Source organism: Myripristis murdjan, chromosome 9 (genome assembly GCF_902150065.1).
Source record: "Myripristis murdjan chromosome 9, fMyrMur1.1, whole genome shotgun sequence".
In the NCBI taxonomy this organism is placed as follows: Eukaryota; Metazoa; Chordata; class Actinopteri; order Holocentriformes; family Holocentridae; genus Myripristis; species Myripristis murdjan.
This window is the reverse complement of record NC_043988.1, coordinates 15,722,708-15,749,278: the sequence shown is the minus strand read 5'-3', so window position 1 is coordinate 15,749,278 and position 26,571 is coordinate 15,722,708. Positions and strand designations below refer to the sequence as shown.

Below are 26,571 nucleotides of genomic sequence, written 5' to 3'. Positions count from 1 at the left end.
TGTGTGTGTGTGTGTGCATGCGTGCGTGCGTGCGTGCGTGCGTGCGTGCGTGCGTGCGTGTGTTTGTATCCTCTATTTGCCTTCCTGCCTATGTGGAGAGGCTGACAAGGTGAGAGTTAGAGAAACAAAAAGTCTATGCACTGTTAAATCTGTCACCCACACTGTCATAGTAATTGACATGTTATGGTAACTGTGCCCAAGCCACACAGGATAAAAGGAGATTATCACACTTTTAAGCACTGTGTGTAGCAGAGACTGAATGTTTTTTTAAGCAAATCAGCTGACTTGGTTGTGTCACTGAATAAACACGAAATATTTGTCATGGCCCAAACTGACACAATCCACCGACCAATGACCACATTTGGTAGATAATTTATTAACATTTAACATAGAAGAATTGCTGTTTCCTCTCAAATATATTGTTAACAGGAGCTTATATTTCATAGCTTACAGTGAACAAGGTGGACCCAGTCCTTTCATATCACAAACAATTAAAACGTACATCACTGTGTGCAAAAAAAATGTCATTGTCTCCCAAGGCTCAGCAGGGTGAACATCTTCCCATGCGCTGTCTTTGAGAGCAGTGAGGGGTTAATGAATATGGATGAGAGCCCTTGTTCAACACCCAGTCAGGCTCCTGTGGTACTCAAATCAGTGCCCATCCTCGTCTGTGACAACCCAGTTATGGTGAAACAGAGCAGAACAGCAAGGCTGCCCTCCCGTTCTCCTTCACACACTCTTCCTCCCCTTGGCATGCTGTCAGAGCAAGCCCCCTCCCCCCGACTCACACGCACAGATACAGACACAGACAAGTGCATACACATACAGATGCACAAAATCACAGAAAAACACACAAAGGCAAATGCACAGACGATTTGAAAGCTTGATGTTTGGTTTCTGAAGTGGATTGCATTTCCTCTCAGCAGGTTGGAAATCTGTTGGTCCTCTTTCTTGTACGCCTTTTGCATTGACCTAAAATCCCTCTGCCATCCGGGAGTTGAATTCACTGCATCTGTCTTCAGACCCACACACACACACACACACACACACACACACACACACACACAGCAGGGTGGACGGTTGAGGTTTGACCTGGGAGTGGATGGTTACTCTACCTCCCAGCAGGTATGACTGCTGGTCCCTGTTCTCACTTTGTCTTCCAGGGAAAGGCGATTAGCAACATCCTGTCTGCAATCACATTACCCTCAGCCTGGGAGGATCCACACAACACAGCCACACAGTCACAGAGACAGGGGATGATCCCACTCCTCTAGATTACACCACAAAATAAGGCCAAGCGACATGAAAGTGGCGGGGGGCTATCAGGCCTTGCGGGGATGGAGTCTTAGGCCACATCTCAGCCACATAAATGCACAGAGAATGACAACTTAATGACAAAAAGGAGAAGAGTCCAGGCTGTGTCACGTTTTCAAGAATCCATTTACACTGGAGTGCTATGCGTGCTTAATGAGCATGCTGGAGTGTATTACTGTGGCGATCTGTGCATGTTTTTTATGTGTTTACAACCTGAGTGCATGTTTGCGTGGTTCGAATAGAGTGGCTCTTAAATGCATGTATGTCAAGTCAGTGTCATCCTTCAGATTTCACAGTTCACCGGCCTTCTGTGTCACAGGACTTCAGGGAAGCTAGTGCTCTGCCCGGGAACACAGGGATCAGTTCTTTGAGTGACCCACAGGACTGTGAGGGGCAGTGATGGTATAGTTTTTCACACCAAGGCCCATCCAGCTCTGTCATTGCCCATGTCAGGCGCCATTCACTGCGAAAGCAGTGCTCACAAGAGACAGAGGGAAAAGAAGAAAAAAGAGAAGTATGCAGACAGGTTAGGAGTCACATTAGACCTGAGAGAACAAGTGCCTCTGTATAGAGGTTTGGATACATAAATCAGAAATGACAGCAGATGTCAACCAGTTCAGGTTTAAAATTCTCTTATTGTTTCTCTTTATCTGTCTGTCTGTCTGTCTGTCTGTCTGTCTATCTATCTATCTATCTATCTATCTATCTATCTATCTATCTATCTATCTAATCCTGCACTGATATAAAGCCTTTTCCTGAGGATAAATCTAAATTGAAAGCTAAACATTGCCAGTATCCTTATATATATATAAACCAGATCTGACAATTAAATTAGAGTGAAAAAGGAGACTGAAAAGGTAAGGTGAGAGAAGACAGAGGGGCAAGGTTTTGTAAAATCCAAAAATAATTTGGATAAAGAAAACAAGTAAATTTCTAGCAAGAAGTGGGAGCTGGGAAATGACATCCAGACAACCTTTTTACAGCCTGAGTGCCAGTTGCTCAAAGACGGATCAGTGTGGTGGGGGAATGGTAATGGCAGCTGCCTAGAGGGCATGACAGGAGATGGTGGGTGGAGAACCATGGTGGCCCACTGCTGTAGTCATTCAATCCAGTATAAGCTCTTTACAAGGTCAAGGTTAGCCCTGACTTACTGTAGCTTACAAATCAACTTCCCAGCCTCTAGCCTACATCATCATGTTAAGTGGGGTAATTGTAAGACTGACCCAGATAAGAAATTAATTGAACAAGTTTACCATTCCGCATTTACAGAGCCATGTCATTAGCTTGATTGAGGCTAGTCCTCCTTTTACTGAAATATCAAAACATGCATGTATGTACAAATTAATATTTAGGTGGTCTTACTCAGTTGTGCAGTAGAGGAAATCTATTATTGTACATTGAGCTATGAACAAACACAGTACTCAAAATGAAAGCTGAAGATGTTGTGAAGTTTCAGTTCTCAGGTGCCATCTGATGTGGTAGTGTAGGCACAGGACATTAAATAAAAAAAAATATCTAACAGAACCAAGTGTGTATTTTCCAATCCTTTTTTTCAATCCTTTTTTTTTAACTTGCGTAAATGGTAAAGGAAATATACTTCAAGTTGCTCTGAGAGATTGTTTGTGCTGAAATGATAGGAAATAATATTGCAGAATGCACACTTAATGAATTCTAAATGCCGCTTCATGGTTTTTGTTTGTGATGTGGCTTACCATGAAAATAAGCACAGTTTATGGTTTCATAATACATGCTTGGCTGTCTTGGACCTACACCCAGTTAGTGTCTTTCTCCTATCCACACAGGCTTAAGTGACGTGCAAGACCTAAACCACATGGTCGTCAGACATATAGCTAACGTATATTGACATGGTCATTAGTGAAATGACCTGAGGGTGAATTTGCAGTGTTATCTGATCAAAAGCATGTATGGAGAGAAATGATGCACACAGGCAACATTGCTGTTCCCATAGTTACATTGAATTTATAGATATTAGTGCAGGGAAAACATCTACCACATGCTGCTCTTTTGCAGTTATAGGGAATTGAGAAATGATGGTTGCAAAAAAAAAAAAAAAAAAAAAAAAAGGGAAAAAAGAAAAACAAACAAAGAAAGAAACATTATGGAGGGACTTGTGAGTAGACATTTTTTTGGTAAACAGGGTGTGGTGGCCATGTGAATTACAGTTGATCATATACTTTTGTCCCCCAAAACTAAGGTGGAAAAATGCATAGCCCATAGTCATCATTCACAGAGTTCCTGACTTACTGCTGAAGGGACAGTTCCATATCCTTAACTTGCCTCTGCACTGTGTCGAAGTACTAATTAAAAACTCTCCGAGGACTATGCACATAAAACATGTCAAACCCTTCCCTTATGGAATGACATCATGCACTCATCAGACCCAGACGCAAATTATAAGTGACAAACTTTATCTACATTGTCCAGTGGGGAGAAAACTTGGAAAAAAAAGAAGACTAAGGGGAACAATCAATCAAATTAAATTATTCAAACAACTGATTTATGACACTTGTGGGGGGAGAAAAAAAATCAATTTCTCCTCAAATGTCTTCTTAAATGTCTTCACTTTCTTCTGCACTCATAATCCAGACACTATTTGTTTTTCTCATTAATAGACGATAAAAATTACTTTGAATTTGTTTAGTAATATGACTTATTGATTCCGAAGAACTGACTGGAGGTGCAACACATGAGTATATCAACATTTTAATGCAATACACAAGATATTTAAGTGCAATGCAGAGTGTTTAAAGTGCAATACCCAATCTTTTTTATTGTATTTATTTTAGTTTCATATTTATTAGACATGGACACGTTGTATGTCTTCAATTGTCTTATTAATTGCACTGATCAGGTCTTCATTTTTTTGCACTTAAATGATGACAATAAAGCCTTTCCACAATTTTGACAACCTGTTCATCAGTTTGAAAGGCAAAATGACCTAGTATCAGAGGACTGATTTTTAAGCCATATTTTGACAAGCATCTGCCAAAAGTGTATTTGTGCAAGCTACTGAATTCCTACCGGCACCAGGTGTGCTGTTGTGCAGCTGGCCCTGTGGTTTGACATTTTCAGCCAGCCAATAAAGCATTGAGCTCTTAACTAGTGTGCATGCTCAGTTAGGCACAGATTCGTGCTAAAATTTTAAGGGTGTTTTTTTTCCCCTTTTTGATCGCAGTGCACTTTTAATTCACCTAGGGATAATTAGGATTCCTACTGTCCCGAAAAGGGATTGCAGATGTCATGGATTGAAGCAGCGGCACTTGGTTTGCTCGGTGTTCACTTGGCTCGGTCTGCTTGGAGACTGGAGAGGAGTGGGAGAGGGAGGAGAGACCGAGCAGCACAGCAGCGGGCAAGCCACAAGCCCCGAAACCCAGAAATAAAGGCGAACTTAGCTTGTATACGCAAGAAAAAATTACTTTGGTTTTTCACATGGTGGTTCGTACACACCAGCGGACCGTTCCGGGGCTTAAGCGATAACGCTGGACCGTTTGCGAAGACCACCCGAGGCGGCTGGAAACTGAAAAGGAAACAAAACAACAACAGTGGAAAAAAGACGGGGATTACACCAACAGTGACAATAAAACAACACTCCCCGACAAGTGGACTGCCTGGTGCTGGGGGAAAGAGACCGAACTTGGAAAACGGAAAATTAACGGTGATTTATTTCTCCACTTGGGGTATTTTAAATATTAATTTCCAAATATCATTTCTAGGTGAACTTTAAACTCAGGAAGCAATGAAGACATAGCGAACAAGTACTCATCAAGTGTCTCGAAGCTGCTAGCCATCCCGCTAGCTTGACTACTCTGCAGCTAGCGAGTGTGAGGTAAAGCTAACGCCTATCAGTGCAGCCACATAAGCTAAGTTAGCTCGTCAGCTAACGTTAGCTGGTTAGCTCAACGCGTTTTTGAGAAACTTTTGGTGTTGTTTTTCCGTAAGCCAAACAGTGAAGGAATACTGCAAGAAAAGAGGGGAAGGGCAGGTTCCCTTCTGGGCTTTTTCCCCTCTACGTGTTTTCCTAATATGATGGCTGCGGAGGTCAGCGGTGAGGAGACAGGCTCGGTCACGACAGGGGTGGCAGGCGGAGGAGGCCCGGAGACGGCCCATTTCCCCTACTATCCCAAGCCGAGAGTGCGAGTGAGTGATTTGGGGCAAGGAACAGCACCAAACCTCCACCAACATTCAAACACCTCCCCGGACTCGCCCCCTGACATGAGCATGATCTATCCCATGTCTGGGGCAGAAATGACCGGATCAGTGTTGTCCGCAGCAGGGAGTGGCGGCGGCGGAGGAGGAGGTGGTGGACAGTCAGTTTTCCTAGGAGCAAGCTCAGGGACCGTGGGCGGCGTGTGCTGTTCTCCCACCTCGGAGGGCCCAGGTATTCGGATTTCACCCACTTCAACAGGCCAGGATGGACACCCCGTCTTCCCCCCACTGCCTCCTCCTCCTCCTCCCCCTCCAGGCTATGGTGTACTCGGCACCGTGGATGAAAGCGACATGCAAGATGGACCGGAATACGAGGAAGAGGAGGTGGTGTTCCCCCTGTCTGCACCGCCCACGAACCAGTAAGTATTACCACTGAAAATACCCCATTGTGGTTTGTTTACTCACATCTAGAAATCAACAAGAGTGTTTTAGAAGTGTGTCGTGGGCTCATTTCCTCCCAACTGTCATTCACATGTGCCTGAATTTGTGCTCAATTTGTTGTCTGCAGCGGGCAGAGGTCCTGCAGTAAGTATGCACCACACCAACCATCATTAGTTATGGCCTAAGTTTAACAGACAGACAGCTCACATGTGTTAACCCAAGTAATATGGATTATCATAACTGATAACCAGACAACTGAGGTCATTAGAGTGGAGCTTACTCAGTAAAAGAGTAAAACACCATGCGACCGATTTCTTTCCTCTGAACAGTTTTAAATGTCATTTTCCTAGCCTGTGAGTCAGTGCTGGTGTCAGGTTTATACAGCCAAAATCAGCATCATGAGTCTTATAATGAGGCATGATGCATCTAGAGAGAAAGTAAACACTGGTTATTTTGGCTGACTTCTTGTGGCAGGAACAGTGTCACAGTAAGGCCCTATTAAAACACCTGTCAGTAGGTCAGTGCAGTTAGCCATGTTTGCTGTTTATTTCCAGTGAGGCATTGTGCAACTTGATGTTGCACAATCAGAAAATGGAAATGGAATAAATGGAAAATCAAATGTTTCTTTTCTGCAATCCTGTTTGCCTTTAGTTAAACTACAGACTTATAACTTAGGTATATTATGTTTTTGCATTAAGATAGAACAAGTCTAAACAACAGGGTAGTTCTTGATCTTTTGTATACTGGGTATCCTATTCGTTGTATTTTAAATTTACTTGCATCTTTACTTCTCTGTTTGGGACACACACACATAGACACACACACACACACACACACACACACACACACACACACACACACACACACACTCTTTCTCTCTCTCTATATATAAGGTCCATACCTGTGTGTAGCTGTGAGTCTGTGTATTCCTGATACAAAAGGCTATATAAGGCCCTCCCATTTGTTACAGTCTCATTAGAGTAGTGCTGAGCTTTGTCATTTCTGGCCCTCATACTGTGAGATATGGAAGTGACTAGGCCTGGAGTGTGGATTCAGCTCTTATTTTAGGAGCCACCCTATATCTCCCTGTCAGATTATAGAGGAAGGGGAAGGCCGGCATTTTACCATACTTGCCTCCGCTGGTAATGAACAACCCTAATGGAATTAGCCACACTGGAGACCAAGAGCCTGAATAAACCACCTCTTTAGAAATAGTTGTTTTGCTAAAGGAGTTGTGACTTCTTCACGGGCTGCTGTTGCATTTCTGTTTTTCTACTTGCAGTGTTGCCAGTGAGGCAGTGGCACAGTTGTCACTTGTGCATGAATGGCATTGATTTTCTTTGGTCTTGCTTGTTTCACAATGAGAGACTTGTAGTCAGATGTTTATCTGCCACATGCACCATCGCACATAACTTTACACACTAGTGAGTCAAATGAATCTACTCACTTTTTGGCTTAGTGTTAGATAGTCAATGTCACTAAACTGAACAGGCTATTCCTCTGTATTGGGTTTGTCGTTTTGGCAAGTTGGTCCTGGTGGTGTTGCACTGAAAAGCTGGACCATATTATTCTGTTTATTATTAACCTACATTGTCTCGTTAGGTATTGTGGTGTGTATGAGAGTGACTGTCAAAATGGGACAATCCAGCAAGAGGATTTCTGATTTTGTGCCATTTTCTACATGTTTTAGAGTGTTTCTGGTAATGGAAGACTACCATGTTCTGTTAAATCAAATGAAAAAGGATTTCAAGTTACCTTTGTCAGAGATTTGTACCAAGCGAACTAGGGCTGGTTGATTGAATATCACAATATCTTTGATTAAATACCTCAAAATCAATATTGTGACAATTTTGTGGGGACGACTACTGATGCTTTCATAACGTATTTGCACACAAAAGATTTTTGATAAACAATTAGTAATGCGGACATGATGATCAAGCAGGTAGAGGTAAATAAATGAAGAGATGGAACAGTTTAATAAGTTCAGGCAGGCAAGAATGTCACTTATGTCATATCATGATATTACAATATCCAAAGTCCCAGTTGATGTAGTCTCATGTCATGAAATTTATATATTAATATTGGACTATCAGTCAGTCCTGCAACAAAGCTCAGGTTCTTAGTCTCAGTGAGCACGCACCAAATGCTCAGTATGTATTTGTATGTTTGTCTGCCATTAACAAAAGCAGCATGGCGAGGCATACACTCTCAGCTTGACACACTGCCTTCATTCGTACCCTTGTTTGGAAGTGTGGTGGATGCCTCTGGAGGACATGTGTTTCACAAAAATGCCACCCTGGCCTTTCTAATGGTGACCCAGTTAAATGAGGGTCTCCCTTTCCTTCAGGATGTCCCACTGACCGACTCTAACAGAAATGACTGTTTACTGGGCATTCAGCAAGGTAACTGTCTCAACCATTAGCGCTATGCCACAGATGATACATAATCTGATATACAGGCAGTGAGCTAAACACACCACAGTCAGTGCATCACTCAACACACTTGAGTTTTGCCAAGAGGCAGTGCAGCCAATCTCACACCCACATTTTTGTGACATTAAGTCAATTCTGTCATCCTTTGTAAACCTGTGTGTAATGCAAGCCGAGTATACACAACTGTTTTATGTGATGGGCTTGAACATATTTCTTCTCTGTTTCTGTAATGACATATTATTATAACTATGTGATATTATTCTTTTTAATTTATTTTTGTAAAGTGTGTTGGGACTTCTGATAAAGCACTTTACATAAAATAAACATGAACTTTTGATATCAACCACTGACAGCAGTGAAAAGATTGGCATAAAATTATTTATAGTTATTCATATTTATTTTGTACTTTGCAGTATGGTCAAGTCATCGAAAGACCAAAAGACCAGCTCTGGCATTTTGTTTTTACATTTATTTATCTTTGTATGTATTTATTCATACAAAATAATATGAATAAAATGGTATGTTTTACTTATCAGTATTCACCTGATATTGATTTATCAGTAATTATTGATTAGTGGTCCTAGCCCTAGACAGCAGTGAGTGTTACATTCACAGTTGACTACCCATAGTAATTCTGAATTTCCTCCTGTCCCTTCTGTGTTGCTAGCGGTGTTTGCCTTGTCTAATCTGGCTCCAAGACTGAGCCTGTATTCCTTTGTGTCATGTTAGCAGGGTGTTAGCAGCCTGCAAAGTGCAGTTTGGGAGAGTGATGGTGAAAAACTTCCACAGCTGTTGGAGGTGGTCCCACTCTCTGTTCCACCGTGTGACTGTCCAGGCTAAACTTGGCACTTTTGTAGAATGTGATACAGTGAATGTGTGAGTGAGAGTGACAAACAGCAGTCGCATTGATTCACACCTCTGTACAATGCTGGCTCATTCATAAACAATTGCTGCAGTGCTGAGATTGGTATTTCACACTAGCAGTAGCTTAACGAAGAGGGAGCGAAGACGTCAGGTGGCCCTAGCAGCGTTTGTCCCCAGCGCCCTTAGAAAACGCCAGCCCAGTGCCTGAGCTTAAACAAACAGCACGCTGGGAAACCAGTCGTCGATTTTGAGTTTCCACGAAGATTAAAGAGGATTTTGAGTTGTAAATGGTTTCCCCAAGGAGGTGGCAGCAGGGGGAGGGAGAGAAAAGGAAAAGAAAAGTTGGATTTGGAAGATCAGCGGCTGTGTGAATGAGTTTGCCAGATTTAGCGGAGGGTTGTGGAAACATCTCTGAAGTGTTAATTGAGCATCCCCACTACCCAAGTTTTTTTTGTGAGAGGTGGAAGAGACAGTCAGGTTCTGAAATAGCACAAGGATCATGTCACAAAGCCAAACCGAGTTATTCTGTGGTGGAGACTGCTCCGTCTACTCAAATGTTACAGTGCTTTTAACAATAATAGCCCATAACAATGCTGGGTTTTATTAATGGGATTGGCTCAGTCATTATACAGATTTGATGACTGGTGAGCCCAGCAATTAGAATTAGGCCTGTAATTTCCTGGCCTAAGCCTTTGAAATTGCTGCAATACTCTGCTGAAAAGCCATATAGACTACTGCTGCTATTATGAAACTCAGTTTGCAACTTGTTTACTCCTACCCATCACAACAAAGGATGGACACACTTTCTCATAAATTTGATTTTGTAGGCTCCATATACTATAGTATGTGATGTTGTGGTTACTTTATTACCCCCTTTAATTGAAATACCGGTCACACTTTTTATTAGTGTAAGCTCTGTGCTGTGCATTGATAAGGCATAGCCTACGGTTTCCATGCATTTTCAATGTGTTACGCAATGTCCTGTCATGCCCCTCCAATACCCACACTGCCCTGCCTTTCTCTCCTGCATCCTGTTTTCAAGACTTCTGAGCCACTCATTGTGGCCTTTACAGGATCCTCAGAAGCATTTTGCTTGAGTTTGACAATGCCCAAGGTTTGGGATTTGACCGATTTTTCACACTGCTTTGGTGTGCTGAATAATGAATTGGCTATTATGTATAGTCTGAAATGGTTAGACTTGACTACTATAGTACTACAAGCATAATTTCCTGGCCAGCTAGAGTCTATTTAGACTGCAGCGTTGAGGTGTACAGTGTTGTCTTTGCCTTGTTACCTTGCTAAAAGAGTAGCCTTATAAGCTGAGTTTGGCACATTCTCCTTTTATTGAGATACATTTGCTGTCTAGTACAAGTTTACAGAACAGGGCAGCCCTGAGGGCCTTTCACTCTCATTAGTCCACTTTCAGTTAGATCAGACAAGAAATGATTGCTTTAATTCTGCTGGAAGAGAATGTTCTTAACTGGACCTCTCTACTTGTCGAAATCAAAGGCTCTCGGGTAATATCGTATCATGATAGCGAAGTCTATTATCAGTGATGTAATGATGTTATTTCAGTGAGAATGATTCACAGCTGGGAAGTTGAGATGTCGGCTTCGGTCCCCGTGTGTCTGGCCGGGCAATAAAATGGTGATGGTAGGGTAGCGTTCAGGCTGAGCAAATCTGACGATGCATGGACGGCCTTTTCCCATCTCTCCATCTGTACGTGCCAATCTTGTCCCTGGGTGCTGTCACTCTCCTGGCCTGACTGAGGTAACAAGCTGTGGCAGTCCATCATGTGTAAAGCAAAACAGAACCGTTTCACAGCTGCTGCCAGCCCTCCACAGCTCTCCACCTTTTTTTCTCTTTCCACTGTGGAAACTTGAGCACACAAATATAGCTAAATGGTTAAGGGATCACAATTTGCATAATAGTTGGTTGGTGCATAAACCCAAACGGTGTTTACATTAGAAGCTCTGGCGTTTGTTCATTTACCAAAAGAATGCTGGGACAGGAGGGAGGGGGGCTGGAACCAGTATGGAATTTTCAGGGTGAGCAGGCTTCACAACAGAGTTAGTGTGTTTTGATCATGGCTGGAGCCAGGTGTGTGTAAACTACTCCATGAGGCCAACACAGGTCACAAGATTGTGTTTTTATTTCTGCCCATGATATGTGTTTGCATGTGTGTGCACAAATATATATGTACATGTACATGAATGTGTGCATGCAGAAATGCCACTCCCTACCCTTTTTGTCCCACTGCTTCAAAAACCAATAGGCAGCATGCTCATGATGCGTGGTTTTATGAGAGAGGGAGAGAAAGAGAAAGAGAGAGTCAGAGTAAGTCAGAGAGAGAGTGGGAGGAGAGGCTACAAGGCTATAGTCTGACTCAGCCTCCCCATCCCGAAAGACCAACCTGTCTCTTTCCCCAGAGCAGCAGCAAGAGGATAACACAGTCAGACAGCTGATCGTCCTATTTTCATCCTATAATCATTTAGCAAAACTAAGTCTATGTGAGGTTTCAACCTGCACCAACCTGTCCCTCCCGTCCAGTCTCTGTGTATGGATGTCGCTCACTGACCTTAGTGAAGGGAGATGAGTTTATTAGGGCAGCAGCCGGGTCACAGCATCATGCCTCGTAAGGATTTAGTCTTGTCTTCGCTCTGCTTTCCACATCGGAGCTGTCAGTGTTTGCCCGGCCAGCAGCCGTATCAGCGGAGTGGGCGCACCTTGTAGGACCACAGGACACACAGGCAGGAGATGCAGCACAGGGCGAACTCAGTGTAAGTGGAGCATCATCTCCCCTCCCTCAGCCCAAAACAACAGGCTGGCTGAAGATGCTGAGAGTTCCTACTTAGCTCTGTCTGTTATCAGTTTGTTTTTTTGTTTTTGTTTTTTTTTTGTTTTTGTTTTTGTTTTTTTTAATCTTAGCTTTACATTTTTAATGGAGATGTTAAAATCTTTAGGTGGTGGGGTCTTCTCTCGGAGCTAAATTATTTGACTTCTTTGGATATCGTGCTGGATACAGTTCTTTTTTTGAGATCAACATCCTCAGACTAACTCTCGTCTGATTTATTAATTTATGCACTTGATAAGTGTCATGTCTTACTTGTAACAACAGCACACTGGGTGATTTCCAGACTCTTCATTTTATAATTTGATAGTATACCATCGTAATTTTGTGCAGTTATCAGACAATTCACAGACATAACATGGCAAAGTTGCTGAAAGTCATATCATACAGGTCTAACTACACCCAGTGGTAAAATACAATGATACAATAACCCATAATAACTTGACATGGCCTTATATTTTACTTGGAAATGTCAGGCTTTGCTGGATGATAGGAATTTCCATTCATGTGGAGAAAGCATGTTTTTCTCAGTCCCCCCTGCTGACAGCCGGCAGCTTCACTGAGGCGTAGGGCTAATGTAAAGTAATGTACTTTTCATTACTTTTTGATACTGATATGGGCTGACAGTACATCTGTGGAGATTTTTTACTACAGCTGCATCCATCTAGACAGAAGAAAGTGAAGAAGGGAAACAAAAGCAGAGAGAGAGAGACCTTGAGAGACTCAGTCCTTCTCAGTCAAGTAACAGTATGCGTTGTCTGACCTCTCAAGCCATAGAGACTTAGCCCAGGCAAATCGAAACGTCCCTTTGTCCCTCTTTTCATCATCCCCCATTACTTCCCCTTCCTGCGCTTCCTTGTCGTCCCGTCTGTCCAAAGCTTGCCACAGAGTTTGTGCCCTGACACCTGAATACTTGAGCAATGCACATATTTCTGCGTGCTCAAGAGGAGATGGCAACATTGAAGTGGTACATAGTTGGCCTAGTAGGGATGGGCACAAGTAGCACAATAATTGCTTACCTGAAATAGGTGTATAAATGGGCTTTTGACATCTCGATATTATTTTTAAGAACGTTAATGCACAAAAGCTTCTTTGATTATTTGTTAATTTCAGCAAAAATTGAAATACTGTCTCAAACAGACAATCCCCTTTAAAAAAAGAAAGATAATTATGGCTAATGATTTTTATCAGTGGAATACGTGGGTACAAATTGATTTGTATGTCTGGGACATTGTACTGGAAAACCTGATGAGTACTCTGATAGCTGGCATGAACAATACCTACCTCAAAAGCCTCTCAATAATTAAGGTTAACAGTCTTTATTTTTTGGTTTGACTGCTGCACAATGATTGCAGAGTAAAACCAAAAATAGGCTCAGGTGAATGCAGACATCCGCTAAGAACGCAGATCCCTTTCACCTAATAGTTCAGTACATCTCTGTTCCATCAGCTAGTCGCAGCTGATGCGCACACATTAAAATCAGTTGAGCTGGTTACACTGAGTGTGTTATGTACGCAGCACCTAGACAGATCTGAGACGGATGCTGTGCTCAGTAGAGAAGCCATTTGCCTCCATTTTATTTTATATTGTAAAAAACACATTAGAAGTCTAATAAGATGAAGTGCGGCCTGCATATTTCATTTCAGTCAATACTACTGAAACAGTATTTTTATAGCCAGCTTTTAACATTGGAATCTATGGTACTCCTGCATCTATTCCCCACACATGACGTCAGTTAACCAAACATGGTGATGACGAGAATGAGGCAAATTGCAACACAGTCATCGTTGTGTTTCTGTTTATCTTTGTTGTATCTTTTGGCTGATTGGCTTGAAATTTGAACCAGTTTTTCCTTGGCTCAGGACCAGCCTTTCTTCAAAGTTTCATGTAAATCAGTTCCGAACTTTTTGAGATATTTTGCTCAGACAAACAGACATCGCAGTTACATAATCTCCGCTACCTCCTTGGTAGAGGTAACAAGGCAAAATTTAATGTAAACTCAATTTATCCTACCCAACTAAAATACACTTCTAAGGCGACAAAGGAAATGTTTTTCCAGAGACTTCATGTCCTGGCTGACACCTGCTACAAGTGCTACAAGTGGCAGGTACAGCAGTACCTGCCACTTGTAGCGACTACTTTTCCATTGCAGCGCAACATGGCTTGCCCTAGAACATGGAAATATAGGTTTATTTCCACAAATATAGAAAACAAAGGTTTAAATGTATTAGATTCTCTTTAGCTAATTAACCAACTATGCTTAATTCTGACAGGCCTGTTATGAGGACTGTACAGCATACTTAGGCTGATATTGACCCAACAAAGTGGGATGCACATGGTATCCAGTGTGAGTTTATTTATATATTTGTATATGAACACGTCTGTATGCAATATCTGTTGCCTAATTAATGAAAACAGTTACATGGCTGATATGTACTTAGTGATCTTCATTTTGCAGTTGCAAAACAAAGTATGCCTCTCCCACTTGATTTTTAAAATGAAATAACACCAAACAAGTCTCCTCTCATTACACAGTCAGGTTTGTTTTTTTTATTATTTCCAATCAAAAGCACTTACATGCACAACAATTCATTTTTGTCACTTCTGGTGTTGGAAGTAAGGGCTCATGAGGAACTGTCAAAAGTACCATCAGCTCAGAGAAATCAGTTTGACAAAGTAAAAAAAAATATATATTTCAACTATTTGATTCAGCTCTAAAATTTATTTCACAGTTTTGTAAGGGGAAATGAAAATGGCCATTCCTATAGTACTGTAGCATTCTGTTTGTCAACATTGCTCTTTTCATGTTGAATTTAATAATCTCTTTGACAAATATTGGTTCTCTGTGCACAGTTTCGTACAGGCAGATGTAGATATATTCTATAGCTTAGCTGTCTCCAGGGCCAGATGGAAAGGGATATGTCACAGGCTATTTTGTTTTTCCAGAGAAATGTATTTCTCAGTCTGTATGCCCCCTGTGGCATCACAGTACTACAGGCTGTCATTCCAGATGAAAAGCACTGAATTCTGAGAAAATTGCTGTTACGAGGGTCGACATCTTGGGAATAGCGTGCATATGTCTCTTCTGTCCTCTATGGCTGCTTGTGATGCAATATATTCTACGGAATTCACCCTTCAGATATTGCCACGAGGATTGTGTACAGAATAAATCAGACTGCAAGGCTAGGTGGAGCCTAAGCCCTGTATCTTGTCATCTTGCCCAAGCTTACAACTTGGGCCTGGGCTTGGGCTTGTTTGATTTCAGCAAGGTGCAGTGATATTGTACTTGACAGCAGTCCAATGCAGCACAATTGCCACAGCAAGGCCGCTCTGTGCATATAACCTAACCCACTGGGCTTCCTTCCCCTCTCCTTGTGTAGAACATGAGACGCACATTTGCCACTTTGATTAAAATCAGTCTGTGGCTGTGCAATCTTGACATATGTCAAAAGCAGCCCACTTGAAATAGATCACACTGCCGTTAATGTTAAGAAGAAAAGTTGAAAGAATCACCTCTGCCTTTTCCCACATGATGAGGTGACTACCTGGGTTTCCGGTGTGAAAGTGAGGTTCAGGCTGTGAGGTGGGGGTACATCACAGTGTGGGTGAAAGCGCTTTGCAGTACTCACCTCAGTACTTTTGAAACACACTTTTGACACTTTTGTGTGGTATCATTAACCTAGTTGTGAATTAAGTTAGGGTAGAAAGCACTAGTCATTTGCACTGCATGTGACAAGCCAAAATACCATACATTTGTGTGGTATCATTAACCTAGTTGTGAATTAAGTTAGGGTAGAAAGCACTAGTCATTTGCACTGCATGTGACAAGCCAAAATACCATACATTAAGACCAGCACACAGTTAATCTATTCAAATTCAATTTCTGTTAGTTAGCTCATGCCTTAACTTCGGTTGGAGTGCCAGTAGAGGGGCGAGGCATGACGTCACTGTGCAGCTCGCTGTTCATGTACGGACAGGACAGAGCATTCCTCATGCTGATAAAAGCAGCGTGTCCTATCACTGTCATGGCTTATGTTCATAGTTCATGTATCTCAACAGCCCGCCTTCCTGCTCTACCCACTCCCACCACATAGCTGTGAGATGGCATCGTACATGAATAGAATATTGTAGGTGACAGTTAGTATGAAGTCATTGGTATAATTATATAGCAGTAATCAAGTCTATTGAATGACTTTATGTCAGAGACCTTTGGTTAGTATTCAAGATGTAATTGGTGAGGATGTATGCGTATTTATTTTTACAGTTTATTTTCTAAACTGAGTCCTTAGGCTATGTGTCATTTTTGTTTATTTACCCACATTTGACCTTAGCTTGATGATTTCTTGTTTTAAAAATAACCATTTGATAAGTAACCCTGGGCTTCAGGCTTGCTAAGTAACCAAATAATGGTTACTGATGTTCTGCTGGGGCTTGTAGAATATTTATGAAAGTCTGCTGCAAGTGGTGGCAGTGGAAAAAGACTTCTGTATTTTTCTCTATAATTCATTAACATTTCTCATTTATTTCTATAGACATGTCGTCTTAGTTTGTGTGGTGAGGCTCATGACTTGTAGTAATGGCAATCAGAGGCCAAAAAAGAAAACACAAAACACTGTCAAAGTGACAGGATCAACACAAAAACAGCCCAAGAAATTTCACACCCATGACCTATACCTTGCCATCAGTTCACTTCCTCACAGTCTTGCACATTCAACCTTCATGAACCACTCTGACGAGAGTTGACACACAGATGCTAGACTTCCAGTCTGCTATTTAATAAGCAGCAACAGGGATAGCTCTCTGTTTGTTTTCTACCAAAAGAAGCATATTACTATTCTTGCACTTTCCCCTGCAACTCTAAACAGCCCAGAATAGGCCAGCTGGTGCAGTTCCTGGACATCTGTACCGTGTTCAGCCCAACCCGCAGCAGCAGCAGGCTGTCTCACAGCACAGCCCAGGAAGACACACTGCCTCAGGGAGTTTCTCTGCTCGAATCAGCCTTGTGCTGCATTAGCATTTCTTCCTCTGTAAACCCACACAACTTCAAGTTTGATCAGAGAAGTTTTCAGTTTATTACAGTAGACTCGGCTCATGTCTTCCTGGAATGAGGCCATGACTTTAAACCCTGTTTGTTTGATTTGGTTGCCTGGTGCCAATCAGAGTTGGAGAGTAGTAGTTTTACTTTTCAGATTTTGAAGTTATTTTATATCTCCCTAATGTATAGAGGTACCAAAAATCAGATTTATTATTAGATTTATTATTCTGCATTTGGTGGATAATTTTGTGCTGTATCACACGAAGGCATAATCACATCCCCTGCGTCATTATCCGTGTGATAGCATTTATAGTTTTTCTGACACAGCTGACACAGCCAGTGAAAAGCCAGTGAAAGCGCAAACTTTTGGTCGTTTGTGTATTTGGGTGACGGTACTTGCTGGATCTTGTAAAGCAGAGTGCCAAACTGATAAATTGATAACCGGTTTGACATATCAACACTGACATTCTCTCAGTAACAGAGCACATTTAAGCCAAATGAAATGCAGACAACTGAAATTTTCAAATGAATTGCTCTTCATGGTAGTGTAGTTCAAAGGCAGTTTTAGGGAAAGCTGATAGCTCTGTTGTTTTGCACGTTGCTCTCAGAAGTGTGACAGCAAGAAGTAACCGATATGTACACCACCCTACATATACAGATCTCTAATTTAGGCTTGACAGTTGTGAGGCATATATTGGCTCTAGGCGGCTTTATCAGCCTCACACAGTTTTAAGCCTGCATATTTTCCGATGCGTGTAAACTGTTGTTGAAAACAGCCTACCTGAAAGTTTGAATTGACAAATAAATGCTTATCAGAAACAACTGAAGACACAGTTGGTAGTGTTCAGAAACTGTTGCAAAGGCACTGAGTCAGCAGACATATATGGCAGGAGAATAAGTTGATTCCTCTTCAGGCTTTGAAGGGTCCTTTCTCTGCTAGGTTGTACGTATGCAATCAGAGTGAATCTGAGTTCTTGAAAGTCATGGGACATACTGCTGTTAATTTACTAGAGGTGGAGGGAATCACTCACTATGCCACTAGCATTAACAATAAGACTGGGTATACAGCCGTGAATGGATAGATACTGAGCTTAGTGGGCTAACAATTTTAATTAAGGAAACTGGGGATGCCCCAGTGGCTCACCAGATAAGAGCACATAACTCTTGTTAAGGCTAAGTCCTGATTGCAGCGTTTGAATCTGACCTCAGGCCATTTGCTGCACGTTATTCTCCTCTCTCTCCATTGCCTTTCCTGTCTCTCTCTCAACTATGACTGTCAAATAAAAGAGATGCCCAAAAAATAATCTTTAAATAAATAAAATTAACAAAACTGTCATGATGTGTGCATGAATTTATGCGTGAATATTAAATGGTGATCCCAGGAGTTATATGAGCTGGTCAAACATGGCTGACACCCCTGTTAAGGACCTGGAGTTGGTACATGAGGTTTTGGGTTGAGGAGCAGACTGTAAACAGAGCAGACAGAGATGAGCAGGAGGAGAGGTCCTTGTTACACCAAAGCAACTCCCTGTCAATCACAGTCCGTGCTGTTTTCACCTTACAATCTCTCCCAGGTGTTTGCCATAGGCCTGATAGAAGCTGCTCTCTTGTTTACCTGTTTATTGTAGCTTAAACAGAAACAGAAGCTTTAGTTCTGAACACTGGTTCACTCCTGTAGCCTAACCTAGTTAAATCATATGCATCTGTAATATTTAAAACCTAGCTAGTTTGGTTTTATGAGTGTGAGCTTTTTTAAGATTCTGTGGGCATTTCTGTTGTATTATACAGGCATAGTGGAGATAGACAGGGAAGACAGAGAGAGAGGGGATGATGTGCAGCAAAGGGCATGGGCTGGATTCGAACCCAAGCCGTGGCAGCTAAGTTAGGACTTACTCACACAGGATCAGGCACTGTGGCAAAAATTCAACAAGTTTCATTCATTTTAAATGGGGGTAGTGGGTTTTGACTGCGGCAGTGTTTGGTGCTAGTGGTTCAAAAAAAAAAAAAAAAAAAAAAAACAGCGGTGCCCGGCGAGAAAGTTTAACAAAGTCAACTTTTGCCACAGTGCAAATGGACATCAGGCTGCAGTGGCCAATTGTCTACCTATTCAGTCTGTTCGCCAGCTACACAGTTTTTATTTGTATAGACCAATATCACAAATTACAAAAAAGTGAGCACACAGTGAGTACCTGATACAAAAAAGTATTCCTCTGAGACAGTTCTGTCTGAAAAGCTGAGCCTCTTTTGGACGTGCATTGTTTTCTGAGTCTTACAAATGTTCTTATCAGTATCGGCTGTTGTGAATGGGAGGGTATCAGATATCAGTATTGGCCTAAAAAAACCCTGTATCATTCCATTCCCTGCTCTCTGTCACTCTACTTTTCCTCTCATCTGTCTTTCTGTCTTCCGTGTTATTCCCTCCAGCTTCCTTAGTCTTTAAAGCGCTCCTTGGCCCCGCTCTCCACCTCTTCTCAATCACACACTCACTTCTCTTGTCAGTCCTCCTCAATAGTCTCTCAACACACAAATCCTCCTGCCAGTTCCTAAGCCCCATCACAGACCCTTAACCCCCCCCCCCCCCCCCCCCCCCCTTCCCCCCTTCACTCAGCAAGCCTTCCTCCAGCTTACTCCATGATAGCAGACTTCATCACTTTTTTTCCCTCTTTTCTTTACAAGCAGAGATTTCTGCTCACCTAAACCAGATGGGAGCCCTTCAAGTCTCCTGTGAAAAGAGCTACTGCAGTACCTAATTCGTCTTCTCACCGCTGGATGTTTTTCCACTTACAGCCCCCCATTCTGAGAGGCACTGTTGGCCTAAATTTGGAAAAACATGTTAATTTTTTTCCCTGTCTGGCGCAACACTATCAAGTTCAGCTCCACCTGCTGAAAATTTAACCAGTGTTCTTACAGCTGCTGTTTAATTCAGAAAGTAGCAAGACTTTAATAGTGTGGTGAGCTCAAAAAGCCTTTGGCTTTTGCACTTTCACATGCCTTCCTCTTTCCTTTTGTTGTAGCACAAGTGACCTGCTCTTAGTCTGTTTTGTACTCTTTCCATGTAGGGAGTATTGTGGTTTTACTAAGCTTTGACTTATCAGCTTGTCAGTCTTTTTCTGCTTCAGGCATATATGTGGGTCTAACTGTGCTTGTTGCAGGCAGACAAGTGAGTCCAAGTGCAAGATTGTTTACTGTGCTGTATACAACGTTTGGCTGACAGTGCCAAGTCCAAATACAGAAGCTTCCTTTTAGTGTGTGGCTTGTGATTGTGTTCATCTTGAATCGCTCACCCAAAAGCCTGTATGTTATGAATGGAGATGACTGAATGAACCAAACAGAGCTTAATGTACATGAATGGTTGATTGAGAAAGCAAAAAGTCATCCGAGTACAAGAAGATATAATGTTTAATGTGACTTCGAGTTAAACAAGAAACTGATTGAATAATATACCAAGCCAACAAGAGAATTTGTGTGGCGTGAATGATGCAAAGCCAAGAATTTATGAATGACACCACAGTACATTGATTCATTAATTAATCAGGCAGTTGAATTATTCATGCTGTGCTTATTGCACGAGGCAAATGAGCACATCCCTCCCTATTAGGCTGATTGCCTCAGTAATACTGAGAGCAGTGCTCCTCCCAAGTACATCTCATGCCATGTTTTGAATTTATCTCAGTAGCATTTTGAAAAAAGCTGGTCCTTGTCATTTCATGGTCTACATTAAGAGGCATTTTTTGTGCCTAGAGGGTCAAAAGAAGAGACAAATCTCAAAGCAGTAGGCGTGTAACAACTAATTTATTGCATCCATGCTTTCAGTCTAAATTTTATTGACTGCAGTGATTTGATCTTCCAAAATTAATAAATAGCATGAATCGCTCTGACTTTTATCTGAATTGATATGAGATGCTTTGAATCACTTCATCCATGATTTTTAATAAATGACCAAAGATGGTGATCAAAAAAGAATATTATAGCCTAAATTGCAACTTTTGTTGTCAGTTATATTAGTCTTGGCAAAAAGTGTTGAGTCAAATAATTGACTCAAATCATCACAGCCTCACATTTTCTTTTGCGCTCCTCTTTCCTCCAATCTAACCATCCATCTCTCTTTCTCTCCCTCCCTCCTCGCCCATCCCAGGTGGTACCATGGCAAGTTGGACCGGACCATCGCTGAGGAGCGGCTGCGCCAGGCCCGGAACCCTGGCAGCTACCTCATCAGGGAGAGCGACCGCCGGCCCGGTTCCTTTGTCCTGTCCTTCCTCAGCATGACTAGTGTGGTCAACCACTTCAGGTCAGTCAGGGCACAAACCCACAACATACAGGCACATATATTTAAATGATTTATTTATGTTCACATAGAATAAAGAGCCACACTGGACATAAATACTGAAGGAGCAAAAGCAGCAGATGCACTGACTGAACATGGACCAGTGGCATCAGTGGCAATTTTCACAAAAAATAGAACATAACTACAGAAAAGCACCTCCACATCCTCCAAACGTTTCCACTGCATCTTCATCTTGTATGCACTACAGTAAACATGCAGTCTGTAAAACTGCATTGAATGGAGATTCAGCTGACAAAAAAATGTGGAATAAGCACAAAATTTGAGGGTTGAGTCTGCATGGTTTGTGTTGTCAGCCTGACCCACTGATAAAGTTTTTTGTATTCCACTGTTAAACTGCAAAAAAAAAAAAAAAAGTGTCTGTGTTCTTAGACCTTCATCAGGTCACCGTTTATAGACTCCACCTACTAATTGTAGGCCAGACAGAATACATGAAAACATAGACACCCAGTTGCAGCAGTAATTCTATTATCAGCACCTTAGTAACAATAATCACAAATGAAAAGGCTACAAAAGCAAAATCTGTTAATCACAATGCAAAATTTTCCGCTCAGTAAATTCTAATACAAGCAAGTGAATGTTACTACATTTTTAAGAGTTACAAAGTTACACTGAAAGTGAATGAGCCCTTAGTTTCGCATAGTGTAACTTTGACAATGGCATTTACAATGGATGTGGGTTGTTCAGAAATCAATAAGCTGCTGCACACCTACAACCTGCAACCAGCTGCCATAAAACTGTGACACAGACCTAGGTCAGATAGTAAGTAAATAAGCAAAATTTATTTATATAGCGCTTTTCACAGAGAAAGGCTCACAAAGTGCTTCACAAAATGACAGTAAAACAAAGGAAACCATTAAAAATGATAGAAGATAGAAGTTGACATGTAATCCCACAACCTGTATTGACCTCAGAGAAGAGTTGACATAGCACACAGATCACTATCCCATTCAGAAATATAGACACAAATACTTTCATAGTATAAAGATTGCAATCGGCATGGCTTTCATATTAACCATTGCAAACAACATGGTGTGCTCACCACAAGTGGAAATCATACCACCATGAAGTAGCAGATCAAGCTAGAAAAGTTGCCACCTGTTAACCAAACGCATGTGAAGCCATAGACGCTGCTATGAGCTGATAACATTTGGTGGACTCTAGAGTCAGAAAATTTCACAGAATACATTTTAAGTTTGACGAGTGGTTTCTGGGGGCTCGTCATGTCTGTTGCAGACTAAGTTAGGCAGTGTGTCTCACCAAGTCACACATAGACTAGCTCTGCAAATTTGAGCCAAATGTATTTAACATGTGCATCAACTCGCACACATAGCTGCCTGCCAGAAACCATGGCTGTGTGTGTCTGTGTGCAGGTTGTGAGAGGCAGAAGACCTTTGTTTGATGGGAGGTGTGTGGGTGGATCTCAAGTGAAAGAAAGGACAGCGCACTTGACAAGCAACAATACCTTAGAGTATCTCATAACCATACAGTCAGTCAGACAAGACTACAACCTGTCCACCCCCTCATTGAATGTATTATATTCAGTATCTGGATACATTAGCACCATGTAACAGTACTTACAACACAAGAGGGCTCAGACTTTTTCTCTAACTGTTTCTATTTCTATTTCTCTTTCTGTTTCAATTCGAAGGTGTTTTGTTAACATGACAAGTTAACCACTCAAAGTATATTGCCAAAGCAAGGCACGTGAATATACATTTGAAAAAAACAAATAGATGAATGAGTAACATAGGTATAAAACAATCAAAAGCAATATGCAGATATGTGGATATGCTCTCTCTCCATTTCTGTCTGTTTCTCTAAGGTCTAAATTGTTTCAGCTCACAGATTAGGTGCCTAGCGGTTTTGATTTAGTCAGTGAACATTGTGACTAATATTTGTCAAACACCCCAAATGACAAAGACAGATGATGGTAAATGATAAGATACCTTGAAAAATGATGACTTCAAGTAAATTCCAGGTAGTGACAGGTGACATGTTAACAAAACAAAAACATCAGTCACTGAATCAAGTTTCTTTCCTCTCTGTCTTGGTCCAGTCATATTCATGCACATCTGCACACATTTACATTTACCTCACACTGCGTCATATAGGCTAGACTAGCTGACCTAATTGTTGCCATTTGCTGCATCAAACTTTTAATATCAATATGACTGTTAAACAGTAAAGTATGGAGAATGTTGTGTATTACAAGCAAGCAACAAAGTGTTAGGCCTTTAAATAAAACGTCTGAATTATGACTAAATTAGCAGTAGACTTAATCAGAATGACATGACTAAAATGTGACTGCAACTGTTCATGACACAAAATTAAACCCCCCCAAAATGTGTGTCAGAAGTACCACCGCATGCCGGGTCTCAGCAAATGGCACATGTTTAACATCAGCGTATTAAGGCTATATCTCAGGTTACTGTATAGTTGTACCTTGCCAGTGTATCCTTCTCAGCTCACTGGGTTTGTGCACCGGACTGTTGCTAATTAAACAACAATGACATCATCATCTTGCTCACTGTCATGCAGAGGCATGATGTCACTGATGTTGGGAGGAAGTAGCCCTCCTATAAGGGAACTATGAACATCAGGTTAATAGCGTTGCCCCATACCTCGAGAGTTTGCTGTGCTTGGATTGTGGCTGCAACTAATGAGCAATAGTGCAAGTATGTGTGTGATTAACCCATGATCAGAGATGCAGTCAACAGATAAGCAGAGAATTAGGATTACTGACTTCCCACTGGGAGATGGCAGACAGGAGTACTTTTACCCACCGTTGTCAGAACTTATTGGAGCAATTTCTTGGTTCTTATTCAAGCTACAAAAAATGATCTGAGTCATGATAGTTAAATTCTGCTGGGCAGCGTTCCTGTCTCATTCTCTCTTTCTCTCTCTGTATGTTTCTATCTCTTATGTGTAAATATATGTATTTACTGTATGTACTCTGTATTTGATAATACCCATGCTTTGTCTGCAGGGGGGTAATGTTGAAAAACAGTAGAGGCAGTCAAGATAGAGTAGTTCGCTCTCATTGCCAGTCCTGCTTTCATTATGCAGCTATTTGCCTGTATTTAACAATAACCTTTCTGTCCTCTGTCACTACCGTACGTCCTCTCTACAGGATAATCGCCATGTGTGGAGACTATTACATCGGCGGGCGGAGGTTCTCATCTCTGTCTGACCTGATTGGTTACTACAGCTATGTGTCTTGCCTGCTGAAAGGAGAAAAGCTGCTATCGCCAGTGGCGCCCCCAGAGGTGACTGATTAGCCCGGACAGGTTTCAGACCGTCCATAGATGTTGTCTTCTTCTTTTGCCATCAAGCTTTCTGAGGGATAAGCTTTTGTCTTAATTTAATAAAATATTAAATGAAATGTATAACTTGCCCTAATGAAAAGTCTGAGGGTGAAAAGATTGAATGGGGAAATAACAGACGTCTTTTTGATTAGCTTGAAGGTAACCCTTATTCCTTTTTTCAACCACTTCCTCAGTGTACAAGAGATTATTTTTTCCATGTCTTGCTTTTCGCCTCGTCTTTTGCCTTCAGGCAATATTCAAAACTGTTTAAGGCAAGGCTCACACTAATGCTAATTACCTGCTTTAGAGGAGTGTGAAATCTCCCAGAGGGGGCTGTAGTAGAAAACTTGATTTTGTGGGATAATTGGGGGGGGGGTTAGCACGGATGTGTGTTTTGGAAGGTCGGCGATGCTAAGGATGAGATTGTTATTCTTTCTGTGTATATTTCCACAGCCTGTAGAGGACAGGAGGAGAGTCAGGGCCATACTTCCATACACCAAAGTGCCAGAAACTGATGAGATCAGGTGAGTCCATGTGTTCACGTCTGTTTTTCTGATGGAGCGATTGAAACATAACATTTGTTTATCCAGCCGCATGGTATTTCCATGTAGCTTTATCAGTATGGCCCAAAACATTTCAGCAGCAAACAAGCAGTGTTGTTCTCCAAAGTCCAGAAATATAAAATGAAATCATTTTGTTCCCCAAAAGCAACCTAGTTTTCCATTAATCTCTTGACATGAAACAGGCTTGTAAAGAATTCAACATTGCCTGCTATTCCCCTCACAGCAGACTGGAAAGCCCATCATCTGACTTGTTAATGAAAAAACAGTCTTGTTCCTGCCATTTATCAGCAGTAGGCACACTCACTGATGATCCCAGCTATCCCTGATTTCCCAAATCTGATAAACATCTGTCTGAAGCTGGCCTCACCCTGAAACATGACCCCGTGTCCGCCAACCAGCCACAGGCTCAACTGGATGGAGAGACATGCAGTCTCTATTTAAAATGTTGTGTGTCTCACAGGAGACACCTGGTGGCTTGGCTATGGTACCGCAGTCTAAACAAATTTAACATGTTTAACGGCATTTTAAAGATAGGCATGCTTTGCCCCCCAAAACAGGACAGCGACTGTAAGATTGTATAGTAATAAACTCTATGTAGTACTGTGTACTACTCCAACAGCAGATTTCACAAATTGCTATACAGGAAGGCATAAAAAAGAATAATAAAACATAATAAGGCAGAGATACAGCCAGTAGGAAATGTATTCAAAAGTAAATTGGTTAAAGTACCAATTAATACATACTTAGGGGAAAAAAGAGAACAACCAGCAATTATATGTAGCCTCTAGTGTGAAATGTTCACATGCTCAAATTTGTGCCTGTTTTCCCTAATCAGGCAGTCTGTGCAATTTTATGCAACAGATTATATCTCTTCTTTTTAATATCCCCTTTTACTCTGTGTGTGTCCAGCTTCCTGAAAGGGGACATGTTTATCGTTCACAATGAACTGGATGATGGCTGGATGTGGGTGACTAATGTTCGCACGGAGGAGCAGGGCCTCATCGTGGAGGATCTGGTAGAGGAGGTGGTGAGTACGGCTCAGCAAGGCGACAGTGTGTATCATTGCTTAGCTGTGATGTCTGCATAGGCCACTGGCCAAGATCAGTATTGTGGATCGATATTTAAAAACAAAATTATTGCAGGTCAGGAAACCTATCCTGAGCAGAGTCGGTCTCAGTGCCTCTTTATCGTTTATTCTGAGTGTATACAGGTCATGTCATTACTAAGTAGTGGTGACTTCTGTCCAGCACACCA

The 26,571-nt window shown here is 41.7% G+C and overlaps 1 protein-coding gene across 1 annotated transcript in view; it reads left to right on the top strand.

Moving 5' to 3' along the window:
• Positions 1 to 4,618: 4,618 nt before the first annotated feature.
• rasa1a (RAS p21 protein activator (GTPase activating protein) 1a) overlaps positions 4,619 to 26,571 on the top strand; it is a 35,694-nt gene continuing 13,741 nt past the window's right edge. The window contains exons 1-5 of the mRNA XM_030059625.1: positions 4,619 to 5,900; positions 21,240 to 21,392; positions 24,580 to 24,715; positions 25,208 to 25,278; positions 26,227 to 26,344. Coding sequence (XP_029915485.1) covers positions 5,359 to 5,900; positions 21,240 to 21,392; positions 24,580 to 24,715; positions 25,208 to 25,278; positions 26,227 to 26,344 — 1,020 coding nt within the window. The 5' untranslated portion in view covers positions 4,619 to 5,358. The remainder of the gene's footprint in view (positions 5,901 to 21,239; positions 21,393 to 24,579; positions 24,716 to 25,207; positions 25,279 to 26,226; positions 26,345 to 26,571) is intronic.